The 15,325-nt window shown below is 40.9% G+C and overlaps 1 protein-coding gene across 2 annotated transcripts in view; it reads left to right on the top strand.

The window, feature by feature from the left end:
* Window positions 1-15,325, top strand: part of SIPA1L1 (signal induced proliferation associated 1 like 1) — a 200,031-nt gene that overhangs the window by 129,817 nt on the left and 54,889 nt on the right. For both annotated transcript variants that reach the window (XM_066631765.1, XM_066631761.1), the window contains exons 4-6: window positions 7,548-7,678; window positions 11,085-11,273; window positions 14,203-14,377. In XM_066631765.1, the coding sequence (XP_066487862.1) occupies window positions 7,548-7,678; window positions 11,085-11,273; window positions 14,203-14,377 (495 nt within the window). The remainder of the gene's footprint in view (window positions 1-7,547; window positions 7,679-11,084; window positions 11,274-14,202; window positions 14,378-15,325) is intronic.

The raw sequence follows: 15,325 nt of genomic DNA, 5'->3' as shown, positions 1-15,325 counted from the left end.
TTATTGGGAATAAAATGGAACAAGATAAAAAGTGGATGGTTAATCAAATTCAATAGTTTGGATTAAGAGGCAAAGTTCCAAAATAAAGTAAAAATAGAGTAAGCGTTCCTTGACTTATAGCATCCTCCTGAAGCCGGAGGGAAAGATTTCCCTAGGAGTTAACTTTTTTACTAACTAGATAACCTCATGGCTTGCATCTTGGCTTGGCTGGCATCTTTCAAAGCCCAGTTTGTATCTTATTCTCTCTGGACCTTGTTCCATCGTGCTCTGGCTCTCTCAACCGTAGTGGGCAGCACTCTTTTATCCCCTTTTTGGGGATAAAAGTCTAGCTCCTCCTCTCCACGCTCTGATCAAATGGTTTTTAAGTGTGAGTTGGGTTTCAGTCAAGGCTATTGTTCTCTGTTGATACCAGGTAGTCATAAGAGTCCACTGTACATCTGAAAGAGGAAGTCTGTATGTGATATGTGACCTAGAGCTCTAGTCAGAATGGAGACTGTGACAGGCTGCTTCCTAAGTCAGCTTCAGCGTATGTAGAGAACTGTTATTTTAGGGAAGAAAGAGGAGTTTTCTTACAAGTTGACTTTTAGACTTAGTGTTTAGACTAAGCTTTCCACCTTGTATGAGGTAAAGCTCAAACCAGAAGGGATAAGCTGAGGAAAAGATGCTGCAAAGAGTTGAGCATTATTTGATAGTACTCGAGCATTTTTGTAGTGTAGTCTTGAGCATCAAGACTAGACTATTGTAATGCACTCTACGTGGGGCTGCTCTTAAAGACGGTTTGGAAACTGCAATTAGTGCAGAATGCAACTCTATTTGGCTGCTTCTCCAGTGGCTACACTGGCTAACCATTTGTTTCTGAGCCCAATTCAAGATGCTAGTCTTGACCTTTAAAGCACTCTACAATTCAGGGCCAGGATATTTGAGGGACCAACTATTTTCATACAATGCGACTCGCCTTCTCAAGTCATCAGAGAAGGCCCTTTTACAAGTGCCACTGCTTAAGGCAGTGATTCTCACACATTTAGCATCGGGGCCCACTTTTTACAATGAGAATCTGTCAGGACCCACCGGAAGTGCTGTCATGACTGGAAGTGATGTCAGCAAGCAGGTACATTTTTTTAACATTCCTAGGCTGTTACCTACCCACATTCCTACCCACAGTTACCCAGGAGTAAGTCCCATTGATATCACGGTTAAGAGCATTTATATAGTAGCCTGTTAAAAGTACAGATCTGTAATATATCCCCAAATGCAGTCACATACCATGACAGCATCAAGTCTAATATATTAAAAATAAAATATTGAAATGAATGTGAACCCACCTGAAATCGGCTTGCGACCGACTAGTGGGTCCCAACTCACGGTTTGAGAAACATTGGCGTAGGAAATTGCGGGGGGCAGTGGCAAGAATAGGGCATTTTCAGTAGTGGCACCAACTCTTTGGAATTCCCTCCCTCTTGAGCTACGAACTGCTCTGTCCTTGCAGACCTTCCGGTGCGGCCTGAAGACTTCTTTTATTCAGGCAAGCCTTCTGAGTCTTGGCCTTTTAAATTAATATCTGGCTTTTACAGGATTGTCGTTTTTAGGTGTTGCTGTTGCTCATCAGTTTAAAACATTAAAACCACTATAAAACAATTTTCAGGTTTTATGGATTTTTAGGACAGAGTACAATTGTTTTAACTGCGTTTTTACCTTTTTGTACCTGCTCTTTTGTAAGCCACCTCGAGTCCCCTTGGGGAGAAAGGCATCTGATTGCCAGATGCAGGGGAGGGCACCGGGACGCAGTTTGTGTCTGCTGGCTTGTGTGCTTCCTGGGGCATTTGGTGGGCCACTGTGAGATACAGGAAGCTGGACTAGATGGGACTTTGGCCTGATCCAGCAGGGCTCTTCTTATATTCTTATGTTCTTAAAGACGGGATAAAAGTGCCATAAATATATAAATTTGGGAAAGGAATGGCTTACTTTTATGTTTACACTGACTCCCCCAAGCTGTGTATGTCAGCATCATGATTGGCTGCGTCATGCTTTTTTGCAAGCACAGTATGCCCTTTGTTGTGCTTTTGCACAGGCATGATAGTGCTGGGCTGGCAAGAGTTGGCTGTTTTGACCTACCTACGTTCTGACTTTAGTACAGAACTCTGGGATGGAACTGGTATGTACAAAGGTGTATGTATGTACACATAGTGTATAATAAAAGAAACTGTTGTTAACATGGCTTGTGGAAATGTCCATATGGTTATAGCATTTTACCAGTGGTGGTACCAAATTGTGGGGGGCCTTGCGGCAAAGGCTCTGCGTTGCTCCCCCCACAACATTTTGCAGAGAATAGGAGAGAATTAGGTTTTGGATCCTCAACCTTCCACCCTCATAGGAGGAAAAGTACCTACTGCCTTATCAGACCCTCATCCTGCATTGATCAGCAAGGACAAGGAAAGAGAAGTTACCATCCAAGCCCCTGAAGGCCAAGAGACTTGTATGGTGGCTTCTCCTTATCCTCTCCCCTATTGGCCAATTGAAACCTTCCTTAGAGACCAACAATGTTGCAAGGTTTTCTGGGATATGTTCCCATATCCCACTGTCTGGGGGAGGGTGCTGGGCAAAGTCATCAGTGGTGTGAAAGTGTCAGCCAATTCTCACTGACATTGACCACTTATGCCGTGACCCTACATTTCACAGTACATTTTAAAGAACAGGAAAAGAAAAATTCCCCTTCTAAAAATCTTTTAAAGCTCTTTTACCTGGTTATTTTTTTTCCTTATCTGACTACTGTTTTTATGATATGTTATGTTTTTATCTGTTTTTAAATTATGTTTTTTAATTTGTTTTAACCTAGTTTGTAAGCCGCCTTGAGTCCCTTCGGGGAGAAAGGCGGGGTAAAAATAAAGTTAATAATAATAATCCTAAACAATGGAATAAGTTGATACACAGTTCTCATTCTTCTTCTACAGGTCCAGCCTATTTACACACGGATTTTTTATACAGGGATTTGACTCAACATGAATGTCCCCTGCAAATGAGAAGGAATGTGCTGATCCCTGGAGAAGGGGAAAAATGCATCCCTTTAAAATCAGTTTAAAAAACTGAACAGTTCTTTAACAATAGCCCTGTTAATGAGAAAGAGAGAGAGGGCAGCTGGCTGACAACCCATCAATCCTTATCTCTCCAGGCAACCCCTCCCTTCCCCCTGAGCACCTGAAAGAAAGGTGATCACTTTGCATTGGTGAAGGGAGGGGCTGAGTGAAGCGTCTTTCTAAGTGCTTGGAGGACGACTGATTGATGGATTGTCATCTTAATGACTTTTATCTTACATCACAAAGGTCAGCAAGGCTGTTTTTAAATCACCAGGGCAAAGAAACTTTGTTTTTTAAATTGATTTGCTATATGTGTGTCCACATGAGTGTTTGGAATGGAAACCACACAAATAATGAGGCTCAACCTGTGCATCGTTTATAAAGAAGTTTATCAGTTTTAGATAACAATATTTTTGATTGACAGTGCTGGAAAAAATAGTAAAAGTGGACCTTGCCATAAGGCCCAAAGTAGGTGGGATGGTTGTTTTCTATACCTGAAAATTTGTTTATTGTCATGCATGAGATCCTTCCATGAAAATCTTGGAGTGAAGTAGACATGAACTAGTTTAGTAATGATGATCCTTTTGGTCTTGGTATGTCAACAATTTGGAAAATGCCTAACTTGACTCTGCTAGCATGTCTGTCTGTCTCTCTCTCTCTCTCTCTCTCTCTCTCTCTCTCTCACACACACACACACACACACACACACACACAAACCCTAAAGAGGAACAATTATTTACATATTCATTTATTTTAAAAAAAGTACAGTCCAATCATATGTGGGGATATATATTATAAACATCAAATATAGGTGAACCCTCGTTATCTGTGAGGGTGGTTCCGTTCCTGGACCCCTCGTGGATACAGAATTCAATGTGATATCAAATCACGTGGATTTCTGTGTCCACTGAGCTCTGAACGCAACCAGAGCCTTGGTCATGTCGCGTCTGGAGCTGTTCTGAGGCCCATGGAGGTTGTAGGCAGCCTCTGTTAGCCTCAGAAGAGCCTCCAGAGGCTACAGGTTGGATCAAATGTGGCTCAGTGGGTGTCCCCTAGATCAAAAATCCGCAGATATGTAGGCTTGACCTGTAATTACAAAAAATGAAATACAAGTTAAACTCAGTGGTTTTGATTAATGCTGACGTGTCACCCAAAATGTTGTGGTGTATCACCTTTAACATTTGTGTCATAGGTTCGCCATCACTGAACTAAATGATATAGTTTCAGCCAGCAGCAGTACCTGTTGTGGCTTTGGTTGAAATTACATAATTTCAATATGATTACACAGGCCTACAAAATTGAGGGTCAGAAAACTTTTTCCCAAACTTCATGGTGGTTTGATATGAATTTGGGATGCTGATTCCAAAATTGGCATCCGTTTTGCCCTATCATGTCATAAGAACAGCCCCACTGGATCAGGCCATAGGCCCATCTAGTCCAGCTTCCTGTATCTCACAGCAGCCCACCAAATGCCCCAAGGAGCACACCAGATAACAAGAGACCTGCACCAGATAACGAGACCTGCATTCTAACATAAGAACATAAGAACAGCCCCACTGGATCAGGCCGTAGGCCCATCTAGTCCAGCTTCCTGTATCTCACAGCGGCCCACCAAATGCCCCAGGGAGCACACCAGATAACAAGAGACCTCATCCTGGTGCCCTCCCTTGCATCTGGTATTCTGACATAACCCATTTCTAAAACCAGGAGGTTGCGCATACACATCATGGCTTGTACCCCATAATGGATTTTTCCTCCAGAAACATAAGAACATAAGAACATAAGAACATAAGAACAGCCCCACTGGATCAGGCCGTAGGCCCATCTAGTCCAGCTTCCTGTATCTCACAGCGGCCCACCAAATGCCCCAGGGAGCACACCAGATAACAAGAGACCTCATCCTGGTGCCCTCCCCTACATCTGGCATTCTGACTTAACCCATTCCTAAAATCAGGAGGTTGCGCATACTCATCATGGCTTGTACCCCATAATGGATTTTTCCTCCAGAAACTCATCCAATCCCCTTTTAAAGGCGTCTAGGCTAGACGCCAGCACCACATCCTGTGGCAAGGAGTTCCACAGACCGACCACGCGCTGAGTAAAGAAATATTTTCTTTTGTCTGTCCTAACCCGCCCAACACTCAATTTTAGTGGATGTCCCCTGGTTCTGGTATTATGTGAAAGTGTAAAGAGCATCTCCCTATCCACTCTGTCCATCCCCTGCATAATTTTGTATGTCTCAATCATGTCCCCCCTCAAGCGTCTCTTTTCTAGGCTGAAGAGGCCCAAACGCCGTAGCCTTTCCTCATAAGGAAGGTGCCCCAGCCCCGTAATCATCTTAGTCGCTCTCTTTTGCACCTTTTCCATTTCCACTATGTCTTTTTTGAGATGCAGCGACCAGAACTGGACACAATACTCCAGGTGTGGCCTTACCATCGATTTGTACAACGGCATTATAATACTAGCCATTTTGTTCTCAATACCCTTCCTAATGATCCCAAGCATAGAATTGGCCTTCTTCACTGCCGCCGCACATGGGGTCGACACTTTCATCGACCTGTCCACCACCACCCCAAGATCTCTCTCCTGATCTGTCACAGAGAGCTCAGAACCCATCAGCCTATATCTAAAGTTTTGATTTTTTGGCCCAATGTGCATGACTTTACACTTACTGACATTGAAGCACATCTGCCATTTTGCTGCCCATTCTGCCAGTCTGGAGAGATCCTTCTGGAGCTCCTCACAATCACTTCTGGTCTTTACCACTCGGAAAAGTTTGGTGTCGTCTGCAAACTTAGCCACTTCACTGCTCAACCCTGTCTCCAGGTCATTTATGAAGAGGTTGAAAAGCACCGGTCCCAGGACAGATCCTTGGGGCACACCGCTTTTCACCTCTCTCCATTGTGAAAATTGCCCATTGACACCCATTCTCTGCTTCCTGGCCTCCAACCAGTTCTCAATCCACGAGAGGACCTGTCCTCTAATTCCCTGACTGTGGAGTTTTTTCAGTAGCCTTTGGTGAGGGACCGTGTCAAACGCCTTCTGAAAGTCCAGATATATAATGTCCACGGGTTCTCCCGCATCCACATGCCTGTTGACCTTTTCAAAGAATTCTATAAGGTTCATGAGGCAAGACTTACCCTTACAGAAGCCATGCTGACTCTCCCTCAGCAAGGCCTGTTCGTCTATGTGTTTTGAGATCCTATCTTTGATGAGGCATTCCACCATCTTACCCGGTATGGATGTTAGGCTGACCGGCCTATAGTTTCCCGGGTCCCCCCCTCTTTCCCTTTTTAAAAATAGGCGTGACATTTGCTATCCTCCAATCTTCTGGCACCGTGGCCGTTTTGAGGGACAAGTTGCATACCTTAGTCAAGAGATCTGCAACTTCATTCTTCAATTCCTTAATAACCCTTGGGTGGATGCCATCAGGGCCCGGTGACTTATTGATCTTTAATTTATCAATGAGGTCTGAAACATCTTCTCTTTTAACCTCTATCTGACTTAACTCCTCAGTCAGGAGGGGCCGTTCGGGCAGCGGTATCTGCCCGAGGTCTTCTGCCGTGAAGACAGATGCAAAGAACTCATTTAATTTCTCTGCCATCTCTAAGTCTCCTTTTATCTCCCCTTTCCCTCCCTCACCATCCAGAGGGCCAACTGCTTCTCTGGCGGGTTTCCTGCTTCTAACGTATTTGAAGAAGCTTTTATTGTTCCCCTTAATGTTGCTGGCCATGCGTTCCTCATAGTCTCGCTTGGCCTCCCATATCACCTTCTTACATTTCTTTTCATTCTTTTCATTTCTTCTTACATTTCTTTTACATTCTGCACCCTTGCATCTGACATAGCCCATTTCTAAAATCAGGAGGTTGCTTATACACATCATGGCTTGTAACCCGTAATGGATTTTTCCTCCAGAAACTTGTCCAATCCTCTTTTAAAGGCATCTAGGCAAGATGCTGTCACCACGTCCTGTGGCAAGGAGTTCCACAGACCAACCACACGCTGAGTAAAGAAATAGAAATTGTCTAGTTTTGGAGATATAGTATAGCCTCTTCAGTGAATGATTCAAGTAGCTTCTTCATGAGGAAGCCATGGTGTAGGCTTCCTCATGAGGAAGCTGCTTGAACCGTTCACTAAAGAGGCTATGCCATGTCTCCAAAACTAGACGTGATAGGGCAAAACAGGTGCCCTTTTTGGTATCAACACCCCAAATATACCCAAGAATTGGTGTAAAGTTTAAGGAAGCAAAATGTGTGTTGGCCTGTGTTATTGTAATTTTGGTAGTTGCTTCTGACTCGCATCTCACTTCTGCCCATACACCCGTGGATGGTTGGGTTGTTCAGGTGTAGAACAGTATCATTTTCTGTGAGCTGTTCTGGAGATTTAATATATTATGGGGATGGAAAATTCTTATTTTTTAAATGTGATATTAATGGTTTTCTTCTTTCTCTCCCCCTCTCCCATTTTATGCACAAGAACACTGGAACTACTTTGGAGCAGACGAGAACCTTGGTCCTGTGGCTGTCAGCATCAGAAGAGAAAAACCTGAAGAAATCAAAGAGAATGGATCTCAGTACAACTACCGCATCATTTTTAGAACTAGTGAGGTAAGCAGCATATGGGTAACATAAGAATGCTAAATAAATAAAAAATCTATGCTGCACACTGCAAGTGAGACCTGCTGCACATGAATCTTTTTATAGTTTTTGACAATGCATTATAGTGCACTTAGTACTACTCCAAAGATCATTTTTAATAAGCCCCCCACCCAGTTATCAAAGTCTTTCCTTGTGAATTTGTGACATTGTACCCATTGTAACTGCTAAGACATTAGTTTTTGTTTTGTATTTCCCTCCAATAGAAATTAAGTCTGACTGTTTCAGCAATACTGCCTCACTGGCTCTCTGGCTCTTACTGTTTTATTGCATGTAAGCAGTTATTATGAAACAGCAGAGGGCAAAACAGAAACAAAATTAGGTGTAACAAATTTTTGTTAGATTTCAAGCTTTAACTTCTAAATGACAGTGGATTCAGTCCTGTGCACTTAACTGAGAGTAAGCCCCATTGGACATAGTGGGGCTTACTTCTGAGTAAACATGTGTAATTACCTAGCATGTAATTAATCTGTGGAACCCCTTGCCACATGATGCCTTTAAAGGAAATTGGACAGATTTATGGAGGAAAAGTCCATCACAGTGTACAGGCCATTATACAACCTCCTGGTTTTAGAAGTAGGCTATTTCTTACAATGCAACAAGGAACTTCTTAACTACTTTCCATGGTGCAGGAACCAATTTCCTCCTGTACCCAAAACTCTTGATATGATTTTTCTTAACTTTGGCTTCAGCTCAATGTCATTTTGTAGCTCAATTATTTTATCCTCCACTACACCCACTGCCTTCATATCTGAAAATGGATTTATCACCCAATCTAGAATTTTCATCTGATGATCCTTAAATTGCTTGATGTAGCATATCCAAATGGTCACAAAAATGTTTGCAGGTCTTTATCTTATATATCACCTTTTACTTTTAGTTCAGACAAGGTTAGAAACTGGTATTGTTTGCAATGGCATATATTGTGCTTGATTAGAGTTAACTCTGAAATAAATGTAGGGACAACAGATTTGGCCTTAATAAGATTGACCCCATTTCCTTACAACTGCAAATTCTTTTAAAAACTTTGAAATGCATGTAGAGATTTGATCTTAATAAGATTGACCTCATTTCCTTGCAACTGCGAATTCATTTTGTTGAACATTGCAAATAGTTCTGATAAATAAGCAATGGCATGACTGATCACTTTGAGTTCATCATTGAGCAAAGCATTTGTGTCTTTAAAAGCAATAGTGTGGAAAAGGTTGTAAAACTTTTCCTCGCACTGATGCCATTTAATAACCAACAAATTTCAGGATGAAATGGCAAACTTCCAAAATCTTCATCATTCTTAACAAAGAGCTTCCTGAATAGTTGATGATTGAGAGCATGGGCCTAAATTTCAGTCACTGCAGTAATTACAGTGTGTAACGACTTGTGCAGGTGATCACTGAGGTTTCTTGCAACCAGATGTTGGACAATGAGTGAATGGTAAAGAAACTTGGCACTGCTTTTTTTAAGTAAGAAACTCACCCATGGTAGCAACCTGTTACTGATGGTGCTCATCAGTTGCACAAGCAAGTACTTGTGTACTTTCAGTAAGCAGAATTTCCTTGTCTTTGAAGAACTGCTCGGTAGTATGAAATATTGACTTCCCTTTAGTATATGTTCTTAATCGCTTTGGAAATAACCCTTGAGTCAAACTGTCATCTCTTATAAAGTGCGCAAAAGTGTGAAACAAAGATTCATTGCCTGACAAAGTTGACTTGTTCAGCTGTAATCGAATCCTGTTGTTGTTAGTATGCTACACGATGTATGTTACACATTTTCAGTCATTGCATCTATGCATATTTGCACTGGCTTGTTTTTGAGAGGAACCTTCTTAAATATTTCATGTGGTGACATGCAAAATGGTTCACAGAATCTCATTATCTGCTGGAAGGATGAGTTCTTCACCAGTTGTATGTGACTTTCTAGATTTGGCAATTAACAATGAAATTTTGTCTGATGCATGTATTGCTGTTTTGTCAGGAAGTATTATGAACATGCTTGACAGTGTTGGCCGCTTTTGAAATTTGTCAAGTGACTGAATAGCAAGTTAAGTTCTTTGTCTGCCTTGTATGTGCCGTCTTCAAAAGTTAAATCCATCTGGAAGTTCAATCCATTGTTTCATTATATTAGATATAAAGCCACACTTCAGATACTTCAAACTATTGTCAACATTTCTTCTTTGATTTTCTATTTCTGCTATTTCTGTGCAATGACAAAGAGACAAACGCATGTTGTGACAACAGTTTCTGACAACTTGGTATACTAATCTGACTAGAGCTTTGTTGGTGTATTTTCTAAAAAAGTTCTGACAATTTCCACCAGATTTCAGCACTATGCAGAGGCCAAAATTTGAAGTGTCATTTGCCAACCTGATGCCATTATCCCAGCACCTCCAGCGCTCCTGCCACCCCCTTACCACCCCCATAGGTAGTCCCACTGCCCACTTTGGGAACCACTGCCCTATAGTTGTACATCTGATACATGCTCAGGCCACCAGAACAACTGTTTATAGGAACCCCGTAGCATATAAAAAAGGTTGCATTCATACTTTTAAAAAAAATTATAGCATGTGCATCATTCTTCCAATTTATGCAAAATACCTGTTGGTTTTAAATAATTCTGACTTTTGCTATCTCCAAATGTTTTAGAAACTATGTAACTGCAGAAAACTTGAGAATTTGTGTGGACACAAAAGCCCTTATGAAGTTTCATGGGTTAGCAAATTTGTTCACCTTCTTCTGAAAGCAACCCCTCATGCAATCAAACTGTTTTATTTGCAAGTTATATGTTTTAGTTCTGCTGATAGTGCTTGAGTTGACTGTTAAATTTTCCTGCTGCAATTTTACGAAGGAAATTCAGTTTTATAAAGGTAAACTAAATGCAAAGTAGCCACAAACTATGAACTTCTGGTCACTTAAACTCCAGTAAAAAAAAAAAATTCTACTGTATGCAGTACTGTTTATTTGCTTTATAAAGATGGATAACTTAAATATTTCACATTGTCTTGGTACCACAGTTCATGCAGCAGTGAAGTGCATAACTCATTGAATCAGAGCCACTGTTCACATTACTTAGTAACACTAAAACAGAGTGCAGAAGTGGCTTGTGTGTCTGCAGTGACTTTACACGGCATAAATGTGAAAGAAAAACGTGCATTTCTCAGTGGTGATCCCTTCAGATGTTGGAGCTGTAACAGGAGAAGCATGCACAACTTCAGTAATTTAAATACTGATTTTTCTCCATCACCATAATATTTGAAGGTACTATCAGTTTCAAGAACAAAATCTCAGGATTCCTCAGTTACTTCTTTTTTGGTCCCTGACCCGATACTGTACATATGACTTAACACATAACTTTTATTTCCTAGCTTACAACACTAAGAGGGTCTGTCTTGGAAGATGCAATACCTTCAACTGCAAAACACTGTACAGCCAGAGGCTTACCTTTGAAAGAAGTGCTTGAACATGTGGTTCCAGAACTGAATATACATTGCCTCAGATTGGCCTTCAACACACCTAAAGTCACAGAACAGCTCATGAAACTTGATGAACAAGGGGTAAGTCTTAAAACAACAAAGTAAAATCTTTTAGTGACCCAGCATTACAAAAACATTATCTCACCTTGAAAAGCAAGCTCCCATTTGTCTGCCAAATGTTGCAATGTCAGATGTGACACTGTTTATCTTTGCATCTTAGTTTACCTTTGCATCCATCTCAGTTTCCCTTCCTCTGTTTTATTCCTCGTGACAGTAGCTAAATTGTAAGTCCTTTGAGATGGCAATGTCTTTTCACTTTAAAGTGCCATGTACGTAGATGGTGCTATAGGAATAAAATAATAATCGTGAAAGGAATTCCAGACATTTTAGTTTCAAGAACTATATATGTCAATATACATAACTTATGGGTCAGATCAAGAGTAACACTTCTGTGTATAGATGCACACTCTGTGAATACAAGCTCCTTCCAAGAACTGAAGGAGCATTCCTCTTGCGCGGAAGACCTCTTTGACTCCCTCAAGGATCCTTTGCACTCTTTGTTCTCAGAGGGGGCACAAGTTCACAGAGTGCAGATCCATTCACAGAAGCATTAGTCTGGATGTAACCCTGTGTATCCACGTGTGCAGTGACATTTATTTTTTTTAATTAGTGTTAAAAATATTTATATACAGGTGGGGCCTCCATATCCACGAATTGTATATCCACGGATCTGGCTCAGCATGGGTCTCCTGGACATGTGTTGAACCTGACTTGGCCCAATCAGAGCGCATCTGCCCATGGCCACTGTGGGCTTCAGAAAGCCCTCTGAAGCTGACCAGAGCACACCTGTGGTCACCTCCCAAGGACTTATAGGGGCTTAAACCACTGATTTAATTATCCATGGTTTTTTGTATCTGCTGTGGTTAACAAGGCCCCACCTTACCATCTTTCTTCTCCCCATTGGGAGGTGCCCACAGTAGCTAACAAGTATTTATTTCTCCTACGTATTAGTAGAAGTTCTGTCCCAAGGGGCTGATAATCTTTTTTTTTTTAAAGTCTGCTCTTAAAGAAGCAACAGCAGCTAGAGATATTGTGATCAATAGCAGCTAGATCAACTATTGTGTTGATCTTTCCATGCTGTTTTATACTCTCCTTCTCCATTTCATGGGTCTGTTGGTGTAGATTGGCCACATTGAAGAAGGAGGGGGTACAGTCCACACTTGACGAAGCAGCAACAGCTAGAGATGGCAATGGGTGTGTTTTATTTATTGAGATATCCTAGTAGAATCCTCAGAATGCTAAACATGATTAAACTGGCCCCAACAAAAATATTTCTAGACAGCTATTGAACTTGCTGCATATGGTTTTTAAACATTAAAAGCAGACTTTTAAAAGCAGATCTGGCCACATTAAAAGCAGACTTTCATTGCTGCCAATTCTTATCTCCCTACATACCTGATATGACTTGGCAGTTGTTCAATTAGGAGGAACAGTCATTCTAATGAATTTCTTAATCCTCCTAAACACACATTTCTTTAGAACCAGAAATACAAGTTGGGTTAGCATATTTGCAAGCAGAGTATACTGCAGCTGTAAAAATCACTCAGGTATGAATTTAAATTTGTTTCACAAGCAAGGTTAAAGAAAGTTATGTTTAATTTCACAATATGATCTTTCACATAAGTCACTGTTGTCTTAGGTGATGTAAAGAAATTGACACACATTGGATCATGGCTGAACTTTGAAAATCTCCACTAAATGGATTCAGAACTCTGGTTGTGCTACATGTGTTTCATGAAAGTCCGTCTTTCCCCTAGAGAGCTTCTTGTCCTCTGGGTTCCTTTCTGGAGTGAAATACCAGTTTAAATAAAACTTTTCAAATGAATTGATTATCTGTTTTTCCTTACTACATTTAGCAAGTGAAAGGTCCTTTAATATTGGTGTTGGTTTAGGAGTAAATGTTCTGGAAGATGGAGATTTCATTGCCTTAATGCACAAGTTGTATGGGATTGTTTTTGAGACAAAAACATTGCTATTTTTATTGCACTCTTTTGCCCCCTTCTCCATCACACACCATTCTAACCTAACTCACCTTTCTCTTTCAGGATCGATACCACTATATTTTGGGCTCTTAAATACCTTGTATGTCCATCATGACAGGGAATCCTTGTTGCTGGAGTTAGGATTGGGTTTTAAAACATGCTTTTCCATGTCCAAATATCTTGAAAAGTCTTGTCATGCTAAGAATCACTGACTGTGCTTTTGACTGATAATTCTGTTGGGCTAACCTTAGTTACCACCAATATTATCTTTGGGTTAATATGGAAGGGGGGATTTTGCTACACTTCAGTTTTCTTTGTATTTTGTATGTTCCTGGAAAAATTGGAAATACTAATAGCATGAATCTTGTGAAGCAGTTTGAAACACATGAATTTAATATGCAAGGTACTTTTTCACCTTTTATTTATTTCATGGGTATCCAAACTTGGGTCCATGGGCCAGATCCGTCACTCTGGAATAATGAGTCCGGGCATTGGGTGGCAGTCACGAAGCCTGACCATTCTACCATACAGCCAGCAGTTTTCATGCCCGTTTTCTGCAGAGTTTCACACCAGGCAGCCACTTCCCCTGGGAAATTGGGGCACAGAGTCTTCTGGGGTGCCAGACAGCAAAAGTGACTGCCTGAAGAGAAGCTCTGTAGTCATCAGGCTGGCTGTACAGTGGAATGGTAAGGCTTTGCCGTCACCATCCAGCGCCCAGACTCATTGTGCCCCAGCAACACGGGTCACAACTTGGAGACAGCTGATTTATTTCATTTATTTATTTATTTAGCATATGGCATATAATACATGGACTTCTATATCAGTTAGACTAACTGATATATTTCATTGTTTAAGGGGAAGGAAAATGAACGTGAACTTTGGAAGGGACTTTCCTAGTCGTTCTTTCAATGCAGATACCAGGTAGCCCAATAAGAATGCAAACTTTGCATTTCTGTTTGTATTTACAGCTAAGCTATCAGCTTAAAGTGGGGATCATGTACTGCAAGTCTGGACAAAGCACAGAAGAGGAAATGTACAATAATGAATCAGCAGGCCCAGCCTTTGAAGAATTTCTTCAGTTACTGGGAGAACGAGTTCGACTCAAGGGATTTGAAAAGTACCGTGCCCAATTGGACACAAAGAGTAAGGCCTTAGCTATTACTCTTTTTATAGGCCTTGAGCTACTGCAAAACCTTCATTTATTCATATAAGTTCCATCTCTAATATATTCATTTATGTAAATTTATTCAAATTTAAAATGTAAATTAATTCTTCTTTTCCTGGCCCCAGACACAGTGTCAGAGAGATGATGTGGCTCTCCTGCCAAAAAGTTTGGACACCCCTAGTTTACAGAATACCAAAAGCATCAGGGAGGTCCCAGCCCCAATGAGTTTACAATCTCAATTTAATGTTGGTTATTCCTGCATAGTTTTCCCCTACGCACACTTAGTTAAGCTTGTCATAGCAGTGTTACTACCTTTATTCATAAATTGAACCATGGTGAAAGAATGCAGTTGTTACTTTTGCCAACATCCTGACGTATACTCTTAAGGAAAAAAGCTACAGTGAAATTAGTCTTCAACCTGAAATTTGTCATGCATAAACACTTTCTCACTGTGTGGTTTTTGCTTAATACCACCTATACCTGTGACCTTTTGTTTATGGTGTTTGGATTGACCCATGTTTATCGAGGTCTACAGTTATCTCACTTGCAGTATAAGAAAGTAAAGAATGCATCATGAAGGTAGAAAAGTCTTTGAAAACAGTTGCAGTAAATTTCCTGTTGCCATGGTTTTGCTATTCCTGACGTTATGACTATAAGCAGCAGAGAGCAAAACTATTAAAACGTGAAATAGCCCAAAATCTCTTAAAAGCCAATTTGGTATATTTAGAAGCTCTAATAAATGTCAAGCTTGAATGTACAAAATTGAAATTGCTTTATTTCTTTTGAATTTAAGTGACCATCCCCAGTCAATGCCATATAATTTATTTTGTCCCCTGCTATGTTAGGGATCTCATGCAGGAAAAAATTTTAAAAGGCCGGGTGGGAGGAGAGGAAAGAATAATGTTGATTCCTCAGTGAAGGACTGG

This window comes from Tiliqua scincoides, chromosome 1 (genome assembly GCF_035046505.1).
Source record: "Tiliqua scincoides isolate rTilSci1 chromosome 1, rTilSci1.hap2, whole genome shotgun sequence".
In the NCBI taxonomy this organism is placed as follows: domain Eukaryota; kingdom Metazoa; phylum Chordata; class Lepidosauria; order Squamata; family Scincidae; genus Tiliqua; species Tiliqua scincoides.
Note: the sequence above shows the minus strand (reverse complement) of the source record. Positions and strands in the feature narration are given on the sequence as shown.